Source organism: Cebidichthys violaceus, unplaced genomic scaffold (genome assembly GCF_023349555.1).
Source record: "Cebidichthys violaceus isolate CVI_PGR_0920_01 unplaced genomic scaffold, fCebVio1.0.p SCAF_17, whole genome shotgun sequence".
In the NCBI taxonomy this organism is placed as follows: Eukaryota; Metazoa; Chordata; class Actinopteri; order Perciformes; family Stichaeidae; genus Cebidichthys; species Cebidichthys violaceus.
In genome coordinates this window covers 13,315,614-13,336,204 of record NW_027176340.1, presented here as the reverse complement: position 1 = coordinate 13,336,204, position 20,591 = coordinate 13,315,614, and the positions used below count along the sequence as shown (strand labels likewise).

At 39.0% G+C, this 20,591-nt stretch overlaps 1 protein-coding gene and 1 long non-coding RNA gene across 4 annotated transcripts; both read right to left on the bottom strand.

Moving 5' to 3' along the window:
* Window positions 1–411: 411 nt before the first annotated feature.
* LOC137874101 (chitinase-3-like protein 1) lies at window positions 412–14,749 on the bottom strand. Its single transcript, XM_068712733.1, has 10 exons — window positions 14,745–14,749; window positions 14,205–14,354; window positions 14,068–14,121; window positions 12,578–12,743; window positions 11,542–11,666; window positions 11,308–11,411; window positions 10,070–10,263; window positions 2,757–2,873; window positions 2,548–2,680; window positions 412–1,047 (listed from the first exon to the last, which is right to left on the bottom strand). The coding sequence occupies exons 1-10, from the start codon at window positions 14,747–14,749 to the stop codon at window positions 641–643; spliced, it is 1,455 nt and encodes a 484-aa protein (XP_068568834.1). The 3' UTR covers window positions 412–640.
* On the bottom strand, window positions 5,083–7,370 carry LOC137873559 (uncharacterized). Of its 3 annotated transcripts, none has more exons than XR_011103246.1 (4): window positions 7,248–7,370; window positions 6,276–6,395; window positions 5,977–6,067; window positions 5,083–5,389 (listed from the first exon to the last, which is right to left on the bottom strand). It is a non-coding gene; the product is annotated as an uncharacterized lncRNA (long non-coding RNA). The 3 variants fall into 3 exon arrangements; XR_011103245.1 differs by having other exon boundaries at window positions 6,276–6,945; window positions 7,252–7,370; XR_011103244.1 differs by having other exon boundaries at window positions 7,252–7,370.
* Window positions 14,750–20,591: the final 5,842 nt, after the last annotated feature.

Below are 20,591 nucleotides of genomic sequence, written 5' to 3'. Positions count from 1 at the left end.
TTTCTGTGAAAAGGCGGTACGTTCACATAGAACTTAATTTCCCAAGAAGCATTTCGGTGTTGCCATTGGCGTCAACACGTTAAAGGAAAAATCCACACTAAAATGAAATTGTCTTTCTTTATCAGCTAGTAGCTGCTCTGAGTTGGATTTCTTACTGATGGAGCTGCTAAAGTTGGTCCGGGGAGAATAATATGATGTCAGACAAATGATTAACACCAACAATAACTAAGTTAAGAAATCAGCAATTTACGCTTGAAACAATGGAGTTGAAGCTGCATAACTTAATTTATTGTTTTATTTATTGTCCTCTAAGTGACCTTTGTCTATGAGCCATTTGGTCATTAGTGCAGTTCTTTCCACTGTGTTTTTACTGTTTGCTGAGGTACTGTTTGATGAGAGCAGTGAACCATACAGACAGAGTACTGTAAGATCAAAACAATGAGCTAAAAGAGGCTAAAAGTCAATGACAATTGATGACTGCTACTGTATACATGGCCATGGGTCTGAACTCTATATGAAAATACTTATTTGACTTATCTTAACTGTATGATATTTGCCTCATTGGGCCTGACTGGCAGCTTTAAAAGGTTCATAATCTCATACCTTTTTATTTTCTTTCATGGTTAACCAGAAGCTTTACTTAATGTCCGTACAAAACCAAATCATCTAAACTCAACACACTTAACAAAAGAAATAGAGCAGCTGTTACAAAGCCAACTATAACTGAATCCTTTGATGGTCTGATTGTCACTCCATTGCTGTGTTCTGTTCCCAGAGTGTGGCACTTTGTGACGTATGTCTTCCTTTGCACACATCTGTAGAATATCTTTGGATTTTCCGATCTTCCATACAGTCCGTCGGCTCTGCGTGTGCAGAAACCGCTGAAGGGATACACAACAGTAATGTTCTGGAAGCAACTGCTGTCTAGTATTGCTGTGGTGCGGCTGGCTGTTGTGAAGGGCTTCCTTGTGGGTTGGGGGCCGTCCGAAGGAGAGGAGGAGGTTGTGGGGAGAGGTACCGCATGAGTTGTTTCCTGTGTTGTCAAGCCTAGGAAAAAGATATTGAACAGCATTGTAAGAAATCTCACAATTATGTTCAACACAGAAGAACATAGAACCAATTATATACATGACATTCTGTTTACGCACCATGAGCTGTACTGCTCAGCCTGTGAAAACTCCGGTTATGAAGACTTGTCTTGGTATTTGGACTTTGAAAGTCTGGGGTAATTTTTTCACAAGAAGGGAGGGTCTAATGGAAATATAGTATTTGTTGCATACTTGCATTATGGTAAATGTAGGATCCAGAGTTTTTGGCACTTGGCCCATTCTATGGACTACGAGTCTGGATCTCTGCTGCTTTGATTTGTAACATTTTTGTCACCTGTCCCTTGTGAGACCCCCAACCTTATGGAAGTGCAATACTAAACCACTAAACTGCCCATTTCAGTAAGCAATGATGCTAGATGAGGTGTCTTGGTATAAGAACATAAATTAGAGGCAAAGAATGCTTTGCTTTGCATCTTTTCCAATTTTCAGATTTTACTTTCTATTATTCAGTTTTTGTTATGTCCATTCTTTAAAGGTTCTCTGTACGACATTTAGAGCTTTAATATACTATACACTGGTCAGATCACGGCAGCCACTCTGCTCTACTGTCATACAGCGTTTACGGGTAATAATAGCTCCCTGACCCAAGTCATCATAGTACCCAACCCTCCGGTTATCCCCCAGGTTAACGCTGCTGGCTCTGTCAGCGCTGTTGCGATTGTTTGCACTGTTAGCGCTGTAAGCAACTTAGCTGCTAGCCGCTGCCGCAGACGTCGCAGCCTTTACCGTGTTGAGAGCCACATGGAATAGATATGCTATGAATATCATATTGATCACCTCTCATTTAATGACATTAAATAGAAAGAAACTTCTAAAAGCTGCATTAAGGACTATTTCACCACGCACTGTACATGTCATGTTACTGAACACTGATATTCATTTATTCATTACATTACATTACATTACAGTCATTTAGCAGACGCTTTTATCCAAAGCGACTTACAATAAGTGCATTCAACATTGGTAATCAAAAGGACTACTAGTCACCAGAAGTCATAAGTACATTTCCTTTTCCAAACAAGCATCTAAGAGCATGAAGCAGAGCATAACTCAGAGCCAAAGTACAATGTAGAAACAAAGAAAAACAGTTAGTGCAATAAGTAATATGAATACAATAAGTGCAACAAGCTAGTATGAATACAATAAGTGCTAAGTGGAAGGCTAGGTGGAAGGCTCGGGGTAGCATTTCCTGATTCATAGCAAAATGCTATTCATAGCAAAATGCTAAAGAAACATAATATATATATTTTTTTTTACCAGAATGTTTTTGCAGTAGCTATGCTACAGGATCCCAGCCTTGGGGTCAGGAGAGTGATTAACAGGATAGGAGAGAATTTCAAAACATGGACCTTTAAGCCACTGGCTCTCAAAATGCCTGCATGTCTGGGACTGGAATTATGCCCTGGAGTAAAGAAAGTGTAAGATGGTGCAGCCTCACCTTCACTGAGTTTACGTTTTAGATGTGATATCAGTAGATATGTGCCCTGTTCACAGAACTGTCCATTAAAGTCATCCATATCCAAAGTCCACACAGCAGCTCCTCCCAGCTGCCTGCTCTTCAGATAGTCCACCTTTAAAACAATCAGAGGTAACTCAATAAAGCTCTTGTGAAGAGACTGTTGAAACATTTGCTCTTTTCGACTGTACCTTGGCATCATAGCTCCTCTGGTTGTCAAAGCCGACCCACTGGTTGCCTTTGACAGCGTAGGGAACTTTCTGACCATCGATCCACTGGAACAAAGTGCCTTTCAAGAAGGAGCAGGTCTGGTCAAGAAACATTGTATATGTTAACGTTAATCATGTTTGTCACAGCTATAACAAGTGTTCATGCTGATGAAGACTAGTAGCACTAAGTGGTAGCAGTAGTGGTAGTATGGCCGTAGTTCGTGTGGTAGCAGAATGAGCAATGGCATCACTAGAATACCAGAATAGCTGCTGTCCTGCAGCATTACCAAGTAATAGTTACAATGCACCAGGGACATGATTTGGTGGACTGTGTGGGCTCAGTTAGAACCTGGTGTCATGACACCTGTAGGCCCATAAAGACGTAGGCATAATAAACAAAAAAACTGCTAAAAGTTATTTCTTTGAATGATCACACTTTGAAACAATTGGTCCTAAATACTGTATATTTACAAGCCTCCAAGAGTTGAATCATGCTTTTATTTCAGGCTCTTCTCCCACACTGTATCCACTACCTATGAAAAACAATTGAGGGAGGAAAAATGTATGCGTTTATAACTGTATTACTTGCTTTAAGTTTATCTCATATGTGTGGTCATTTATATGTAAAATGTATGCATTTACAACTATATTCCTTGGTTTTGACTTTACCTTATATGTTTGCTCAGTTATCTTTATAATCTTACAGTCTGTACTCTTTTGGGTCAAACTCAGTTCATGCATAGTTGTATATTCACAGACTTATGACCAGTCACTTATTTCATGTATTGCACGATTCCTAAAATATGAGGTAGGGTCGAGTAGAGACCAGCAGCACTGTCGCCCACCCCATCTCTGAGCAAAACAGGATGCCCTTTGTATAGGTGGCTGGGTCAGTCTGACTGTCCGGCGTATATCGGGCCACTGGGACATTCATATGACTGTGTTGGAGAGGACAGAAGTTTGGCAGGATCAACCTGTTAAGCCCGACGGACCCAAATTCGGGTCCACTGTAGCATTTACCGTCGAAAAAAGTCCATTTATGCATGTATTTATGAATATGAATTTATTTATTTTTTCCCCAAAACAAATTAAAAATCTGGGTAAAACAATCTAAGACATTTTTACAAACTCCAAACACCATTCTACACAACTATTGTATGCAAATAAAAGATTTATCACAAAATCACATATTTCTAGCCATAACTCGCTCTTCTCCGAGTTAGCATAACAAAGCTAATGGTTAGCATAGGCAACCGAGATAGCAAAAAGCACAAGCATTCGACACAGATTCCAGAACTACCATCAGATCGTCTCTCCGGTAAACCCTCACAAGGCTGTGAGCAAACAAACACCAGAAACACAATGCGTAATATCCTTCAAAATCATCCAAAGCTCCTTACCTTTTCGTTGTTCTGCTGTAAATCTCTGCTTAATTCCATCAACAATATTTCTACGTATTTCCGGTGCGTCGCTGAAATGTCCCTGTGTAGAAACAAGGGTCTGTATGGCAAGGCACGGGGGGGGATGGGTTCCATTTTAGGCGATCTTTGCGCACGTTTCAGGTGACGCGCCACGGTTTTACTCCCTACTGGCTAACGCTTCTGTCTATCAAAATCACGACGAGTCTGTTAAATAGCCAGGACTCGGACGCTTCTAAGGAGGGTCCATTGACTGAAATCGACCAACCATAGGCTGAGCTAGGAGACCTGGACTGGAAGCCAGATGAGAAAATCCCATGGATGACAGACATAAACAGGCTCAGAGAGGATCCAGGCTCTCTAAATGATGCCAAACTGCTGCATATGATACACTGAAAAAAATTTCCACACAGAAATTTTGAGTAATTTTTACTCAGGAATTCTCAAGTTAAGTTTACTTACTAGTAAGAATTGTTTTTTATCCAAAATATTCAAGTAACTTTTACTTGCACAATTCTTCCTTAGACATAAAATGTACTTAGCCTTTGATAGTAATCTTTACTCAGACGACCTTTGCATCTAATTACAAAACCCATGTAAAATCAAGTAGGTGTTTCATGTATATTTAACTAGCTTTTCTTTACTTTTTATATTGAGAAATATTAAGTAATATTTACACAATATATCTTATCTACTACTACTCTACACAACTATTCAAATATGAATGTTGCATTTTTTAAACTGGGCTACTTTTATTTAATAAAACTGTCTTAACATAAGTCTTCTACAAATCATGAAACAACAGCTTCTTTTAAACTACAGCACCGTTACTTGTTAACTGGTGACAGACACATCAATACCAACATATATAATCTGGTTGGCATTGCCACACAAAACATTTCTAAATCAGTGCTGCCAATAAGAAATTTAAGAACACAAACGCTTAGTCATTTAACAAACACTTTTAATTTGAAACAACAGGTACTGCTTGACAACACTTGGATACGCATAGATAAAGCCCATGAGCAGAAGGCAAGCCTTTGCCACACTTTGACAGTCATCAAGAACCTCTTTTCCCTCGATGACGATCAACACATCGTCAGCGGTGAAGCCTTCCTGTGTTGCACTTCCATGGATGACGAGGATCTTCATGACAAGTTGAACAGAGTCCTCTTCAAAGACATCTTTGGTGACATTCTGTCAAAAAAATGTTAATCAGAGGTCAACAGACTACACATATTTTCTATAAAGTTCCTTATTATGCAAGAGTAGCTCACTAGGTTGAAGTTGCCAATTAATAGTCTACAGATACAATAATACAAAAGAATAAGATGCTCATAGAAAGACATTGGATCAGGTGGTTAGGGTAGTCTTGGGGACTATGAAAATAATGTCAGAACAGTAAGTGTCTTTAAAGTTTTCAAACAATCTGTTGATTATGTTTTACAAAAAAGAATGACACACAATTGCGTTCAGTGTTGAGGAACACATGAGATAAACTTTGAGTTTTTGATTCAACATAAACTTTTTTTAAACTGAATAAAAACTGAAGTAACTTAAATAAATAGAATCAGGTAAAATGTTTGGTTTTCAAACAGATACAGTACCAGCTTAAAGTCCCTGTTATTTGTTAAATTAAAAAGGTTTTCCCCACACACAGTGGCATTAATGACTTACCTACATATCAATGTACCAAGATTAGAGTTAGATATTTAGGTTGGAGAAAAGACAAGGTTATAGGAGTCAGAAAAATCATCAGAAAACCCCAAATTTTCAGAATTTACCTGGTAGTCTTTGATGAGTTCCTCTCCAGACTGATCCAAGGAACTCCATCAAGCAGCAGATGACGACATCTCTTCTGCCCTCAACATGTTGCTGTTAAACAGAAGTGAATTTATTAAAGAGAATGTAATTGCATATACAAATAGAAGTAAAATGTTAGCTATTGTCCATGTGCCACGGTCGCCCCCCTGTATAATATACTATTGAGCAGCACAAACTACGGCCTTCAAAATGGATCAGGGTGTTTTTCTAAGACTTCAAATGTCAAGTTAAACCTATAACAGTACTAAGTTGATTTTACCTTGTGTCAACTGTTGAGGTCAACTTGCTGAGAGTTGACCTCAACTGTTGAGGTCAACTTGCTGAGAGTTGACCTCAACTGTTGAGGTCAACTTGCTGAGAGTTGACTTCCTTTAATATTCTGTGAAATATATAGAGAAATTATGTTAAAACATGAACACAACATTAAATCTGAATTTGGCTTAAATCTTCATATGGTTAGCATGTTTTATCCCCACACAAAAAAACAGCACATAAACAAGTCAACATAAGGTTAATACTGAGATACACAGCAGGCCTGGTCATGTTGATCTCTGACACAAACTCAACACAGTACTGGCACCTTGTGTCATGCCCATAGCCTTCATCATCAAGGACACCGCATTGGATAGATAGAGACATAAGAGACCAGATTAAAACTGATGAAAGAAATATAAATTACTGTAAAAATATGTCAGAATATGATAGTGACAAAATGACTAAATAATAAGTGCATTTGACTCGCTCTAAAGTCACTAATTCCACCACATAAGGGATATTTGTTAGCTCATAACCAGAGTGTACTTGTTGCTGCTCAGCTATGACTCCCTGTCTTGTCACATTTTCCTCATTGGACCTCGGCTGCACTTGAGGATGTCCGAGGGAAAGCACGCTGTGTGCTTGACTCAGCTCAGCACAGCACAGCACAGCACCTGTGTGGCAGAAGTGGGCTTATTTATATAAGTGGAGTAATTTGCCCCCCCACGTCGACGGAGCGCAGCCGGTCGAGCACCGCGTCCTCAGGCTAACAACTTTTCCAGGGAGAACCCTGTAACAAAACATAGCGGTGAGCCATGTATGTAATGCTGTCCCAGGTTAGCTAGCATGATAGCCTAACTAGCTAGCACGCTAAACTGACCAGTTCACGTCACTCTTCAGTATTCACAACTCAAACACAGACTTGACCGAAGGCTCAACAGCAACGTAGAACATTAACGTTAATTAAACATATTACCTACCCTAATGGCTCCCGTCCATGAAGTTTCTCTCCTCAGGTGAAACTCAGCCGTCCTTGTCCAGGTTCTGCTGTTCCGTTGTCTCGCTGAAGAAAAGAGCGCTAAATCTCCTCTGACGTCACCCCCTGAGTACGCGCTATAGGTTGCCAGGTTTCACTCGTATTACCCAAGTACATTTTACTTTGTTGTGTCATGTTGTACATTCAATACAGTTGTTTAGTAGATATTACTTGGTGTGAATGATAACATTTACTTATAAAAATGAGGATACATAATTACAAACGAACACCAAGTAACATATTAAGTAAAAGGTGATATTTTAAAGTAAAAGCACTGAAATGGTAATTTCTTGTAAATTTGATAAAAATAATTGAGGTAGTAATTACAGGGCCAAAAAGTCTTTTTTTTCAGTGTAGATTGAACACTATTAGTCATAAAAGAAGTGAAATATATAATTCTATACTATATAAAATTACAATGGAACAGCTGGAACCAAATGACATTTTGGTTGGCCTTGGCTGAAATTTCTGCACTCAAACCTCTCTAGCTCTTGAATGCTTCACTTTATCAAAGAAAACATTGTACAGAGAGACCCTCAACCCATTGGGCTATGATCTGGGAGAGGTTTGAGCTTACAACTACAACATAAAAAAAAAAATATCTTATCAAAATTGGATTAATTTTAAATCGGAGATAAAGAATTTCAATTTGTGCTGTGTTCCATCTTAATGTACTCTTAACCAGTAACATATATACTGATATTTACAAATCTGAACAAATCTCACGAGTGTCAGCTTTCTAAAATATAAAAACTATTAAAATACATCTTATATTTAGACTAAAATCACTCTCTTTACTATGGGTATGCAAAAATCGAGAAGGGGGGGGGACTGAGAGAAAGCCAGGGACAGATCTACGCTAAATCCCAAGCAGCAGATGGGCCCATACATAGTAGACGCATAGACACTGGACATTTAACTGCATTCCTATGGGGTGTTAATTTACCACGATGACCTGGGACCAGTAGGATCCTCTGACAGGTGTGGCTCTTGCTATTGATTAATTGGTAAACCAACAGTACATCTCAAGTGCCCCGATGTCCCACACGCTCCCTTGGGAACAGGATCTGAGGACCGTTATGTATCCCTACTGTATGCATGATGAACGAAAGGAAAGTTGAGAGCTGATGAGTAATAACAAGGGGGGTTATCTTGAATGGGGGGGACGAGGTTATAAAGTAAGGTACATTTCTTTGTTTTAGTCAGTTGAGTCCGGACAGCTCGGTTTACTTGTTTTGTGTGTGATGCAAATAAATCTGTGTGAACTGAAGAAAACTGCAATCTCTGTCTTGTGTTCTGTGGGTGATCGTTACTGAGTTCCTTTTCGTTAGAATCCTGTGGTATCTCACCACGAGTCAGATAGCAAACAGTTATTGAGCCAGCCTTTTAGTATTAAGTTTAATATAAAGTTAAAGTCCAACAAGTTGATCATAGACATAGAAAAAAACACAACACAATGCACATTCATTTATAATCCATGTAATCAGTCATCCAGTAGGCCACTGTTCGTGTCCCCTGTGGAACCAGAGATCCACATTGAATTACTTCAGCCACGTAACTTCTGTTCTTCAGTAACGTCATCTGCGTAATTATAATAACCCAAACTTGCTTATCACGTAACTTCTGTACTTAAGCACTGATCGCTAATGACATCTTTCAAAAAGTAATCTTGTGATTTTTCGTGAGTTTTTTTTTTACGAAAGTACAGCAACTTGAGGGATCAGTGTGCCTGCATAGAACCCTGGAGGGTTTAGGCAACAAAACCACTTGGTTTAGTAAAAGATAAAAAGGTGTTTTGGGTTAAAATAACTACAGAAGTGGTGTCACTAAGTACAGAAGTCACGTGACAAATCAGTCGATGTTGACTTTTGATTTTACATGAGACACAGACAGCGGTCTCCTGGGTGAAAGTGTAATGTTTTTAGACCCACCCGTCCACCCTGAATCTCCTCCCTACATCGCTCGTTATACTACCGCACCGGTCTTGGCACACCATTATGTCGAATCTATAAACATTTATTATGTGAGTTGTATATGCATTATAGTGCATTGCTTTTTGTAGGTGTAGCAAGAACAGTGTATGCGGACAGCCTCCTTTATACATTCTGTATGAATCCAATTGAATGTATTGTTACTTTAAGCTTTTAGTATGACTGTGTCCATGAATACATGCTGTAAGATCTTCTCTGGAGTCAGATTTGTGTCGTAATAAACACATATTTAAGTGAGGACAGCTGAGGCTCATGTAGTTTATTCTATTATTAATATTATTCTATTCATACTAGTGAAGATTGACTAGAAGTTCTCCCCATCACATACTCTTCAAACATACCTCTCTTCATCTCTATGAAACTATACGTTCAAATTAAAATTATGTAAGACCATCACACTTGTGAAAACTATGTAGCAATTTTAATTTCAAGCATTATTAAATCTAATTTCACCACAGTTTTGTTAGTTACAGAGTGACTAAATCAATTTGTATGACTCAGACAGGTCAGTTAGCATGTAAAACTCACTGCAAAGTTCTGAGAACACTCAATACTATGGCAAACCCGGTTACCAGATGCTGCAATCACACAGCTCAGTGTCGTGGCAGTAGTATCAGCATCAGTAGCAGTGGAAGATATGGAATGTGTCAGTGGTCGTCCAGTAGGGTTAGAGACAGCAGAGTATCTGGTCTGTGATCAGTGTTGCCATTTGGTACTAATGTGATTAAGTAGACTTCCCTGCTAAATGTAAATGTAGCATTTAATTGTTACCTCATAGTAAGACCAGAGACCAATCTGCTGGGTGTAGGGCCCCGGGGTGGCAGGGCCGCTGACTGGGGCTCCCAGGCCGGTTGCTGTGGTATAGAGTGTGAAGGAACGAGCGTGCGTGGGAAAACCCAGCAACAGCTTCTCTGCTGGGGCTCCTCGCCTCATTAAGCGCATGACAAAGTCCTGAGAGAAAAGAAACAAAGTATGGGATTTCCATCAAACCATTTAGCTTCCTTAGGATGTAGTTGTTAAATACCTAGATCAAAAAACAAAAACACCAAGAGCATCCAATGGCTTTTTACTTTTCCTGATGATTTGCTTTATTACATGTGGCTACGGAGCAACTGCCCTGCAAAATTTATCAGCAGTGCACCTTTAATTCAACGTCAACTTGCAATTTTTGGCCACATGGAGGTAGCGGAAAAAAGACATGACATATCATCACCTTTGAAGTTGATACTTGTTAGCAAATAGTTGCTTTTTATACATCCAGCATTTACAGAGCAACGTGACCGTTTATTTGGATCGGTGTTTGTGTTCACCTGATCAATATAAGCCCGACATTCACTCTCTTTCATCTTTTAATTCATGACTCTTTATCTGCTAAATGCTTAAGTGACACCTTTCACATTCCCCAATGGTTTCATGCCGTCATTTGATACATCATTATAATAATATTTTTTTCCTGATTTTAAATAGCCATGCCATTCATTACTGAGCTAAAGATGGTTTGCTACATTTCAAGTAGCTTTGAATGAGTGAAAGAGGACAGTTGTAGAAACAAACCCACAGTGAATAATCATGCGACACGGCAGTTTCAGAGAACAAAAGGTATTCAATTACAGTGTAGATGAAGAAGACTTGAATATACTTAAAGGGGAACACCACCTAAATTAGGATTTCTTTATTGTCTTGTAGTGTTCTCAGTAGTGAAACAGAAAATGTACCTGTACACTCACAACATTCCCCTGATGCTCTCAGTATCATTTATAACATCTTTCCCTATTCACTGCCTATGGAGCAGTTCCACACTTAAGTTTTAGCTCTCTAGTTTTTGAATTCGGGAGCAAGAAGTGAACGTTTACTAATATTTTTGACCATAAGAATAATATGTATTAATTTTGATTTGGAAATTAAGTATTGATCGATAAATACACTACAAACAAGTCAAAACATTTCCGATATCAAGTTTACTCAAACCTTTGACTGGCACACATGAAAAGAATCAAACTGGGTAATTACTATGTTAGCATTGTTTTCAGAGTAGAGTGAACTGTGGTGGGCTGTCACTCCATATTGACCACCATGGAGGTTGAAGGTCTTAACACTGATAAAGTCCAGGTACCTAAACACACACAGACACACACACACACCGTCACGCCCATAGAACATAGACAGTGGTGGTGCATAAGCACATTGTGATTGTGTAACATCAAATGTATTCGAACTGAACCCAACGTAAATCTCAGTTTTACTTTGACATCTCGGAGAGATCATATCTCGTATCATTAACAGCTGTTTGTGCTGCCATGGCTACAGAGAGCATCAGTTGTGTGTTACTGACTCCTTTACTGTCAGCTTCATAGGCCTCCGAAATCTCCTAGAAATCAATAGAAATGAATTTACACTTTAGTCAGTGGGCCGAAATGTACCTCAGAACAGCAAATCACACCGCCACTATAAACTACTGCTGCCAGAAAAATCAGTATGGTATGCAATGAAGAAAAAATGTCAGTATAAAATATTTGTCAAATACAAAAACACTGGTAAGTACTAAACTATACTGTTAAAATTACATTTTCAGTTCAGTGCAATTTAAATGTTAGGTTCAAACAAATAAACAGAATTGAATTTCTGCGTCTTTGCCATCCATTACTCATTTGAGTAATTATAAAAGTGAATAAGAAAAGGATGAAAGAAAGATGCCTGACATAATGTTATGTTAGGAATGATGGTGTCAATTTAATATATATATATATATATATATATATATATATATACAGTATATAGAGAAAGTCTCTGTATATGAGGGTGTATATGAGGGTTGGCAAGAGTTTCAGTTAAGGTGGTTTTACTTGTGTAATAGCGCCCTCATGTGAGTGAAACTGTAATGATAGACAATTTTAATAATGTTTTGATTCATCAATAATAGACTCTCAGGGAGTGAGAACATCTTTAATCACTTTCTCAACTTGTGCCTTGTTTCCTTGACCCAAATACTGACGTCTGCTTGTCCAGCTGCCATCTTTGTTTTTATCTGGGATTCTTGAAACCCTGATAAACAAACAAAAAATTCCATCTATTTCATCGTACACTGAGGTACTGTTTGATGTATGGGTCAAGATACGATAGGCTTGAGACTATAAAGAGCACATAAAAACTGCAAACACATGGTTTGTTAAAATGAGAAAAAAAGAAGAAAAAAAAATAGACTCTGAAAACCTTAAAGCTAAAGAGGAACTGAACAAGTGGATTCTAGAGAAAAAGGTGAACAGTCTCCAGTCAATGTACCTCACAGAGCAGAGTGAACATCTGCTTGTCCTCTAGAGGACTTCCACCAGCTCTAAGATACTCCCAGTCCAGATCCAGACCATCAAATCCATGAGTCCTCAGGAATCTGATAGAAGACTGGATGAAAGTGTGATGGTTGGCTGGAGAAGACACCATAATAAAGAACCTGCAGTAGATGATAAGAAAGGCATTTGCTCTCTAAAGTAACAGTATGATACAACAATGAACATTTTGATTTAAGCTGACAACTACTAATATTTTAAAATGTAAGAATATAATCATATTTTCGTTCAACCATTGTAGTTCTGCAGCCAATGATCGATTATTCTGTAAATTTCAAATAATTAATTTATGTGTTAGTCTATGCAGTGCCAAAACAATGACAAATGCCCATCAAAAGTTTAAAGAGCCAAAAGCAAATTGATTACATTGCTTGATCACAGTCAGAAAATACAAAGATATAACATTTAGAGTGATGAGAAACAGAGATTAATAAATCCTCACACAAAGAAGGAAAGCTATAGTTTTCTGTTTTTTTTGTGTATTTCTGACATTTTACTTAAATACTCATTGATTTAAAAAAAAAAAATGTGGTTATTATTTTGTTGACTTAATTAAACCTACAAAGAGATACAAAAAGACAACAAAGAGACAAAAACAACTACAAAGAGATGCAAAACAGCTGCAGAGAGACACAAAATGACCACAAAGAGACAAAAAATACAGAGAGTTTGGTAATGGCTACAAAGAAACGCAAAACAACAGAAAGAGGCTAAACAACTATAACATCTGTGTGTCTCGCCTATCGTCTCATAATCCCCCAACGCAAAAACCTGTTGTTACCCACTTTTTTTATTATGTTTAAAATTTGGTGTGTTACTCATTTGGACCAGACATGTAGGCTTTTCAACTGTTGGTAGTTGGTTTGTGTACAGCTAGTGTACAGCGCACAGATATCAGTGGCACGCAAAGAGGCGTCACAAACTGTAGTAACCCCCCCCCCCCCCCCCCCCCCCCCGTTGAGATATAAAAACTGAATGCGCTGTATACATGCCCAAAGAATGCTCCTAAAACTGGAATGATATCAGCATATACCACATGTATTACTCTGAATATCCAAACAGAATATGCTCTTTACATGATCCATATCACATTGTTATGACATTATCATTTTAAACATAATTTTTTATAAAACTATTGATAGCCAATGCTCCTCCAGATCTTCATGGGACACACAAAAACTCAGAGCTGGGCAGCTACTACCAGTATACCACCACTACTACTTTTCCTGTTATTCTGCTACTAATAAAGGTAATAATTGCAACAACAACAACAATTCTTAAGAAGGCAATAGTCAAAATACTGTATGGGCAAATGTTTCACAGCCAAACAATCAACTTGAGAACACAGCCAATTAAAGCTGTTCCTCTGCAGCCATTTTTGCTTTCTGTCAGCAGATGACGGAGTGTCACAACAGGAAATCAACTCACTGAGATCCATCGGTCTCCTCTCTGACCGACAGTAAAGTCTTCAGCCTGGAGTTTCTGTTCAAGTACACACAAACAAAATGCAATCTAAAATCCCAATGTACATCACAGGAAAACATGTTGTCATTATTAATCATTACCTGTTCTTGAGCTCGGTGAATGATTTATAGAGGCTGTTTTCATCCCACTCATACTCAGTGATCTCATTAGCATGGTTGATGATGGCGAAGGCATAAACCAGGTGGGTGCAAAGGAAGGGGTCCATGTTCTCCGGCAGGAATTTCCCCCTCCTGTTCTTAAAATGTTTTGCTTACCAATCTGAATGAAGAGCTGCAGACCCACTGCAAGAGGCACAACTCGCATGTTATTACAGTTGAGTGACCTGTCATTTTGCAAAAAAAAATATTACAGTACAATTATAGAAATACAGCGAAAAACATTTTGAATTTTTCACCAATTATACTCGCTATTACTGCATTCATCTCAGCTGTTTGTGCTCTCTTCCCAGCAGGAGTCTCCCATCCTGTGGCCCCTCACACTGTGGGACAGAGACAGAGAAGTAGAAAATGTGCACAGCGTAATGTCACTCTATTCCCACATCTCGTATTACTATGAGTCACATGATATGTTATTCAAGCGCTCAATACCTCTACCGAACACAAAGTAGACCTACTACTTACATCATGATGGGTATGATATCTGATGAATTGCTCTTAAAACTTTAACATATTGCAGGTAAAAGTGGCATGAAAAAAAGAAAATTATTACTTTTATTTAGTTTGCTTTGGGTATGAAACTTAAAACCTGTTAAGCCCGACAGACCCAAATTCGGGTCCGCTGTAGCATTTACCGTCGAAAAAAGTCCATTTATGCATGTATTTATGAATATAAAAAAAGAAAAATGAAAAATCTGGGTAAAACAAACAATCTAAGACATTCTTACAAACTCCAAACACCATTCTACACAACTATTGTACGCAAATAAAAGATTTATCACAAAATCACGTATTTCTAGCCATAACTCGCTCTTCTCCGAGTTAGCATAACAAAGCTAATGGTTAGCATAGGCAACCGAGATAGCAAAAAGCACAAGCATTCGACACAGATTCCAGAACTACCATCAGATCGTCTCTCCGGTAAACCCTCACAAGGCTGTGAGCAAACAAACACCAGAAACACAATGCGTAATATCTTTCAAAATCATCCAAAGCTCCTTACCTTTTCGTTGTTCTGCTGTAAATCTCCGCTTAATTCTGTCAACAATATTTCTACGTATTTCCGGTGCGTCGCTGAAATGTCCCCGTGTAGAAACAAGGGTCTGACTAGCAAGGCGCGGGGGGGGGGTGTTCCATTTTCGGCGATGTTTTGCGCACGTTTCAGGTGACGCGCCACGGTTTTACTCCTTACTGGTGAACGCTTCTGTCAATCAAAATCATGACGAGTCTGTTAAATAGCCCGGACTCAGACGCTTCTAAGGAGGGTCCATTGACTGAAATCGACCAACCACAGGCTGAGCTAGGAGACCTGGACTGGAAGCCAGATGAGAAAATCCCATGGATGACAGACATAAACAGGCTCAGAGAGGATCCAGGCTCTCTAAATGATGCCAAACTGCTGCATATGATAGATTAAACACTATTAGTCATAAAAGAAGTGAAATATATAATTCTATACTATATAAAATTACAATGGAACAGCTGGAACCAAATGACATTTTGGTTGACCTCGGCTGAAATCTCTGCACTCAAACCTCTCTAGCTCTTGAATGCTTCACTTTATCAAAGAAAACATTGTGCAGAGAGACCCTCAACCTATTGGGCTATGATCTGGGCGAGGTTTGAGCTTTCAACTACAACATAAAAAAAAATATATCTTATCAAAATTGGATTAATTTTAAAGAGATAAAGAATTTCAATTTGTGCTGTGTTCCATCTTAATGTACTCTTAACCAGTAACATATATACTGATATTTACAAATCTGAACAAATTTCACAAGTGTCAGCTTTCTAAAATATAAAAACTATTAAAATACACGAAAATCACTCTCTTTACTATGGGTATGCAAAAATCGAGGAGAGGCCTACAAATAGGCTTAGGGCTTAACAGCTGTCTCTTAGTCCCTTACAGGTGCTAAAGTTTGGGAGCATTTTGGTTGCCTCCACACAGCTCTCAACATGGCAACGACTGATCCAGCAGCTGGCAGCTAATGGTGCTAACAGTGTTAACAGTGCAAACTACAGCATCAGTGATGACAGAACAGCGTTAACCTGAGGGGGAACCATGAGGGTGGGTACTCACTTCCAGTGGGGCACGCTCACGTGCACTAACATGCACTAAAAGCCTGCACTTGGAGTAGTCTCAAGATGAGAAAGGCGCTATATAAATCCAAATCTGATTCTTGTACACAACTCATGCAGTGTAGCCTAATCCAAGTCTCGTTCATCCAGTCGTATGCTCACTACTTCCCAAACACTTGTCTAAAACCTTACTATTTAAAACACTTGTCAACACAAGCCGTCAGGTTTAAGTGAAGATGCATATGTTTGGGAGGTAGTGAGCATATGACTACATGGGACTTGGATTATACTGCACCAGTTGTGCAAGAGTTTATAAACAGATGTTTTGATATAGTTTTTTTCTTCAAGAATTCAATGTAACACAAGGTGAGTAATTGATATACAAATGTTTATTTTGTGGGTGATGTATCCCTTTAATGTGAAGGTCTGGACCAGGACACCGATACTATTTCTGCAGTTTAGAGTGACCCACTTCCTAAAGCATTTTTAACATGAAACCCAACGCCCAGTCATCCCTGCATCTTCTAATAATCACCAATATAACGATGATATGTTGTTGGTAACAGGGCGTGAAAGACACAGGCAGGCAGGACAAAGGACATGATGAAGTGTCAAGCTTTCACCTCAAGGCTTGCTGTGTGAGCAGAGAGAAGGATGCACAGTAAGAGTTGCAGTTCCATCATTTTCTTTGTCGATTTACTGTGTCCTTTGTTTTAAATATTGCACTCTTGTTTGAATTTTTAATAAAACGTATGCTTTATTAAACTTCTCTGTCTGGAAGAGTTTGAGTGACACCCGAGATACATCTTAAAATGTATATTTTGTGGAGATGAGCTCTGGAAAATACCCCTCATGTTGCTCCACATTTTGTATTGTAGAAAGAAACTAGAAAATTTCGCAAGAAATTTTGACAGTGTGGCTTCTACTGCCCGAAGACGTCGCAATATATACATAAACGCTGATGTTACCGGCAGTATCGTTGAGGTTTGATTGAGATAATGCTTCTCTCTTTTCTGCATTTTAGATTCATACTCTTGAAAAAGTTAAACCAAGTTAAAGCTGACGCTTTTATTTTGAAAACTTACCGGATGCTCTATCCCTTATCGGTGTCTGACTTCCTGCCTGGGTCGATCTGCTCTGTGTTAATTGACGCGATAAACCCGAGCCTTGGGCTCTCGCGCACCCTTCATTGAGGCAGAGTAGTGTTTGCCTCCCCTTAATGTCAGATCAGCAACACTAAATATGTTCGACACAGACGTGAAATACAGTACCTATTATATGGAAAGAAAGGACATATAATAAAAGTGTCTACAAATATTACAGTGTGTGCAGGAATGAGACAGCAAAAGGCACGCGCTCAACCCAGTTAGTGAGGGATTCACAGTCTGAGGTGAGGAACAGCTGGTCACTGCCTCACCTCACTGTCTCCTCTCTGTTTGAACAGGACATGCGCTAATTCAGAGATTTTGATTATAAAAATGTTTGGAATAATACAGAAATTACATTTATAGCGCAGATCAGTAGAGAAATATTAATATTTATTTTATTTTAGCATTATTTGTTTTTTACATTTCATCATCACACCCTGACCGCACGTCCTTGCGTAGAGCTCTGGCTGAACACAGACGGCTACAGTTTGTACTTCCTGATTCAACAACAACAGGACGTCAGTGATGACAGGAGGAACATCGCGCCAACCGCATCGCTTCAAACGCGTCGGCCCAAACGCGTCGCTCCAAACGCCCCCAAACGCGTCGCCCCAAACGCGTCGCCCCAAACGCGTCGCCCCAAACGCGTCGCCCCAAACGCGTCGCTCCAAATGCGTCGCTTCAAACGCTCCCAACGCCCCAAACGCTTCGCTCAAAACGCGTCGCCTCAAACGCGCCGTCCCAAACGCGCCGCCCCAAACGCGGCGCGCAAAATTCGCGTCACTGCAGTCTCATCGTGTCTGTGTAAAGACTTTGTATGTAATCTCATCACGCGAATAATTCGCCCTGCGTTCGGTGTGAACACAGCTGGCAGCCTCGTGGGGAGGGGAGGGGGGAGCTGCGCTCATGTGATTGGTTGAAAATAAGCCTGACATCTGATTGGCTACAGATAGGTCCATGTTAAAAAAAATGTATTTGTGAATCCGGCCAGGCAGGGGAGTCTCAAAAAACCCACCAACAAATGTGAAGAGATCCACAAACAAATACACACAAATCCACAAACAAATAGAAAACATCCACACACAAATACATACAAATGCAGAAATATATTTGTTCTGCGTGCATTTGTGAGTCACATTTATTTGTAAATCCTTCTGTGTAGAGACAGACAGACAGACAGAGAGAGAGAGAGAGCGCGTGCGTGCGTGCGTGTCACTGGTTGCCATGGTGACGACGCAGGACCTGGAGAGTCTGTGAGTCTGTTTGTTTATAAACATCAGTAATTAGCTGAATTAAGAACACCTGTGAGCTTGGCAGACTTTTCATGAGAAAACACTGGAAAACACCTGTCAAACAAATGCACTTTATACCAAAACCATGAGTCCAATCAATAAAATAAGTGCACCGTGAGAGAGATAAGACTCTGCCGAACGCCCTGGTATGTTTTTTATGTTCGTAGTGTTATAAATGTGAGCGCCAGCGCAAGTTACAAAACTGGTACTGTCTGCTTTCTTTGACAAATTTCTTTTCTGATTTAACATGGGGTCTAATGGAGTAGTTGGTTGGAATTCATGTCGCTCCACGGCTGTTTGAGCCAAATGTGTAAGTCCGTTGGATTCCATAGACACTTTGTTGCGACCAGCACAAGATTTCCAAGCTTTTTGGCCAAAAATGGTGTATAAAGAGTAAAAATTGTGGGAATGGGAGCAATTTGTTTGGAAAAATCACAGAACATTTTCCTGCTCTGCTTCACTCTGACCGTGATGTCATCACTCTAGCACTTAACGAGCTGCGCAATACACACCCATTATAAAATCTGAAACAGACCCAAAGTTTTGCTGAAACTAAATCGGTGACTTCATGAAAACTATGCTAGCTAGCAAAATGTCCATTTGGCTCAATAACGTCCATCAATTTGTCTACGTTTTAAACTTTGAATCATGTTTCTACGTTAAAGTATGGCTGGTCAATATGGGTCCAAAGTTAAGTGTTTTTTTTGCTTTCTTCACGCCGAAATCCCATTCAAGTCAATGGGCCGATTTTTCATCGTAGATCGCGATTTTCGGGGAAACCGCTGGACGAATTTCTTATAAAAGTCATAGCTCACGATTCCTGATCAAGCCGCATGTGTTGAATTACTTTTTGAGCAGGTGTTGGCAACGCTGTGTGACTAGTTTCGCAACAAACTCTGATGTGGAAGATGAAGAATAAGAATAACTAGAAAATGCATTTCCTGCTGAAAATGCGTTGGAATGCTGAAAGCTGAAATGAATTGCAAAAACATTGCTGAAAATACAGAAATGAGAGACTACCTGTCTGAAAAATGTTGAAGCCCGAAAGCATTTAAACTGCACTGCTGAAAACCCTTCTAGTTGAAACGTCTAACTATGGTGTCTGTAGCTGAAAGTATGAGAAAGAAGAATGCTTTGAAAATTGAAGAAGTTTAACAGGATTTGAAGATTTTCTCCATAGATATCTTATTCAAAACAAATTGCAAAAAGCTTAATAATTCAAAAATGTAAAGATTATAAATATGAAAAGTCATATCACTCTCTCCTGAAAGAGCTGAACATTTTGATATTCGAATGGTTTCTGTGGCTTAAAAAATGTCAGCAGTAGTGATATTTGTAGAAGTTGTAGTAGAAGTATTGTTTGAAGTAGAAGTATTAGTAGCATTAGAGATATTTATAGTAGTAGTAGAAGTTGTAGTTGTAATAGAAGTATTATTAGTCGTAGAAGTATTAGTAATTCAAAGAAGTAGTAGAAGTAGTCGTAGTAATAGCTGTAGCAGTGGTTGTTGTATTTAATATAACAGTAGTAGTAGTAGTAGTAGTAGCAGTTGTAGTATAAGTAATAGTAGTACTGGTCGTATTAGCAGTAGTGGTAGTAATAATAGCAGTAGTAGTAATGGTAATAGTTGCAACAGCAAAAGTTGTAAAAAGTTGTAGTAGAAGTAGTATTAGTAGCAGTAGTAGTAATACTAGAAATATTTGCAGCAGTAGTAGTAGTTGTCGTAGTATTAGTAAGAACATTAATTATTTCAACAAAAAAGCCTCATTTTGAGCTTAATGTTTAAATACAG

Excerpts from the sequence above, each read along its gene's own strand:
- LOC137874101 (XM_068712733.1), bottom strand. Across the intron at positions 12,744-14,067 it reads GAGGAGACCGATGGATCTCA|GTTCTTTATTATGGTGTCTT; the intron begins GTGAGTTGATTT and ends CATCTACTGCAG. Across the intron at positions 2,874-10,069 it reads GTCTCTGGTCTTACTATGAG|ACCTGCTCCTTCTTGAAAGG; the intron begins GTAACAATTAAA and ends TTTCTTGACCAG.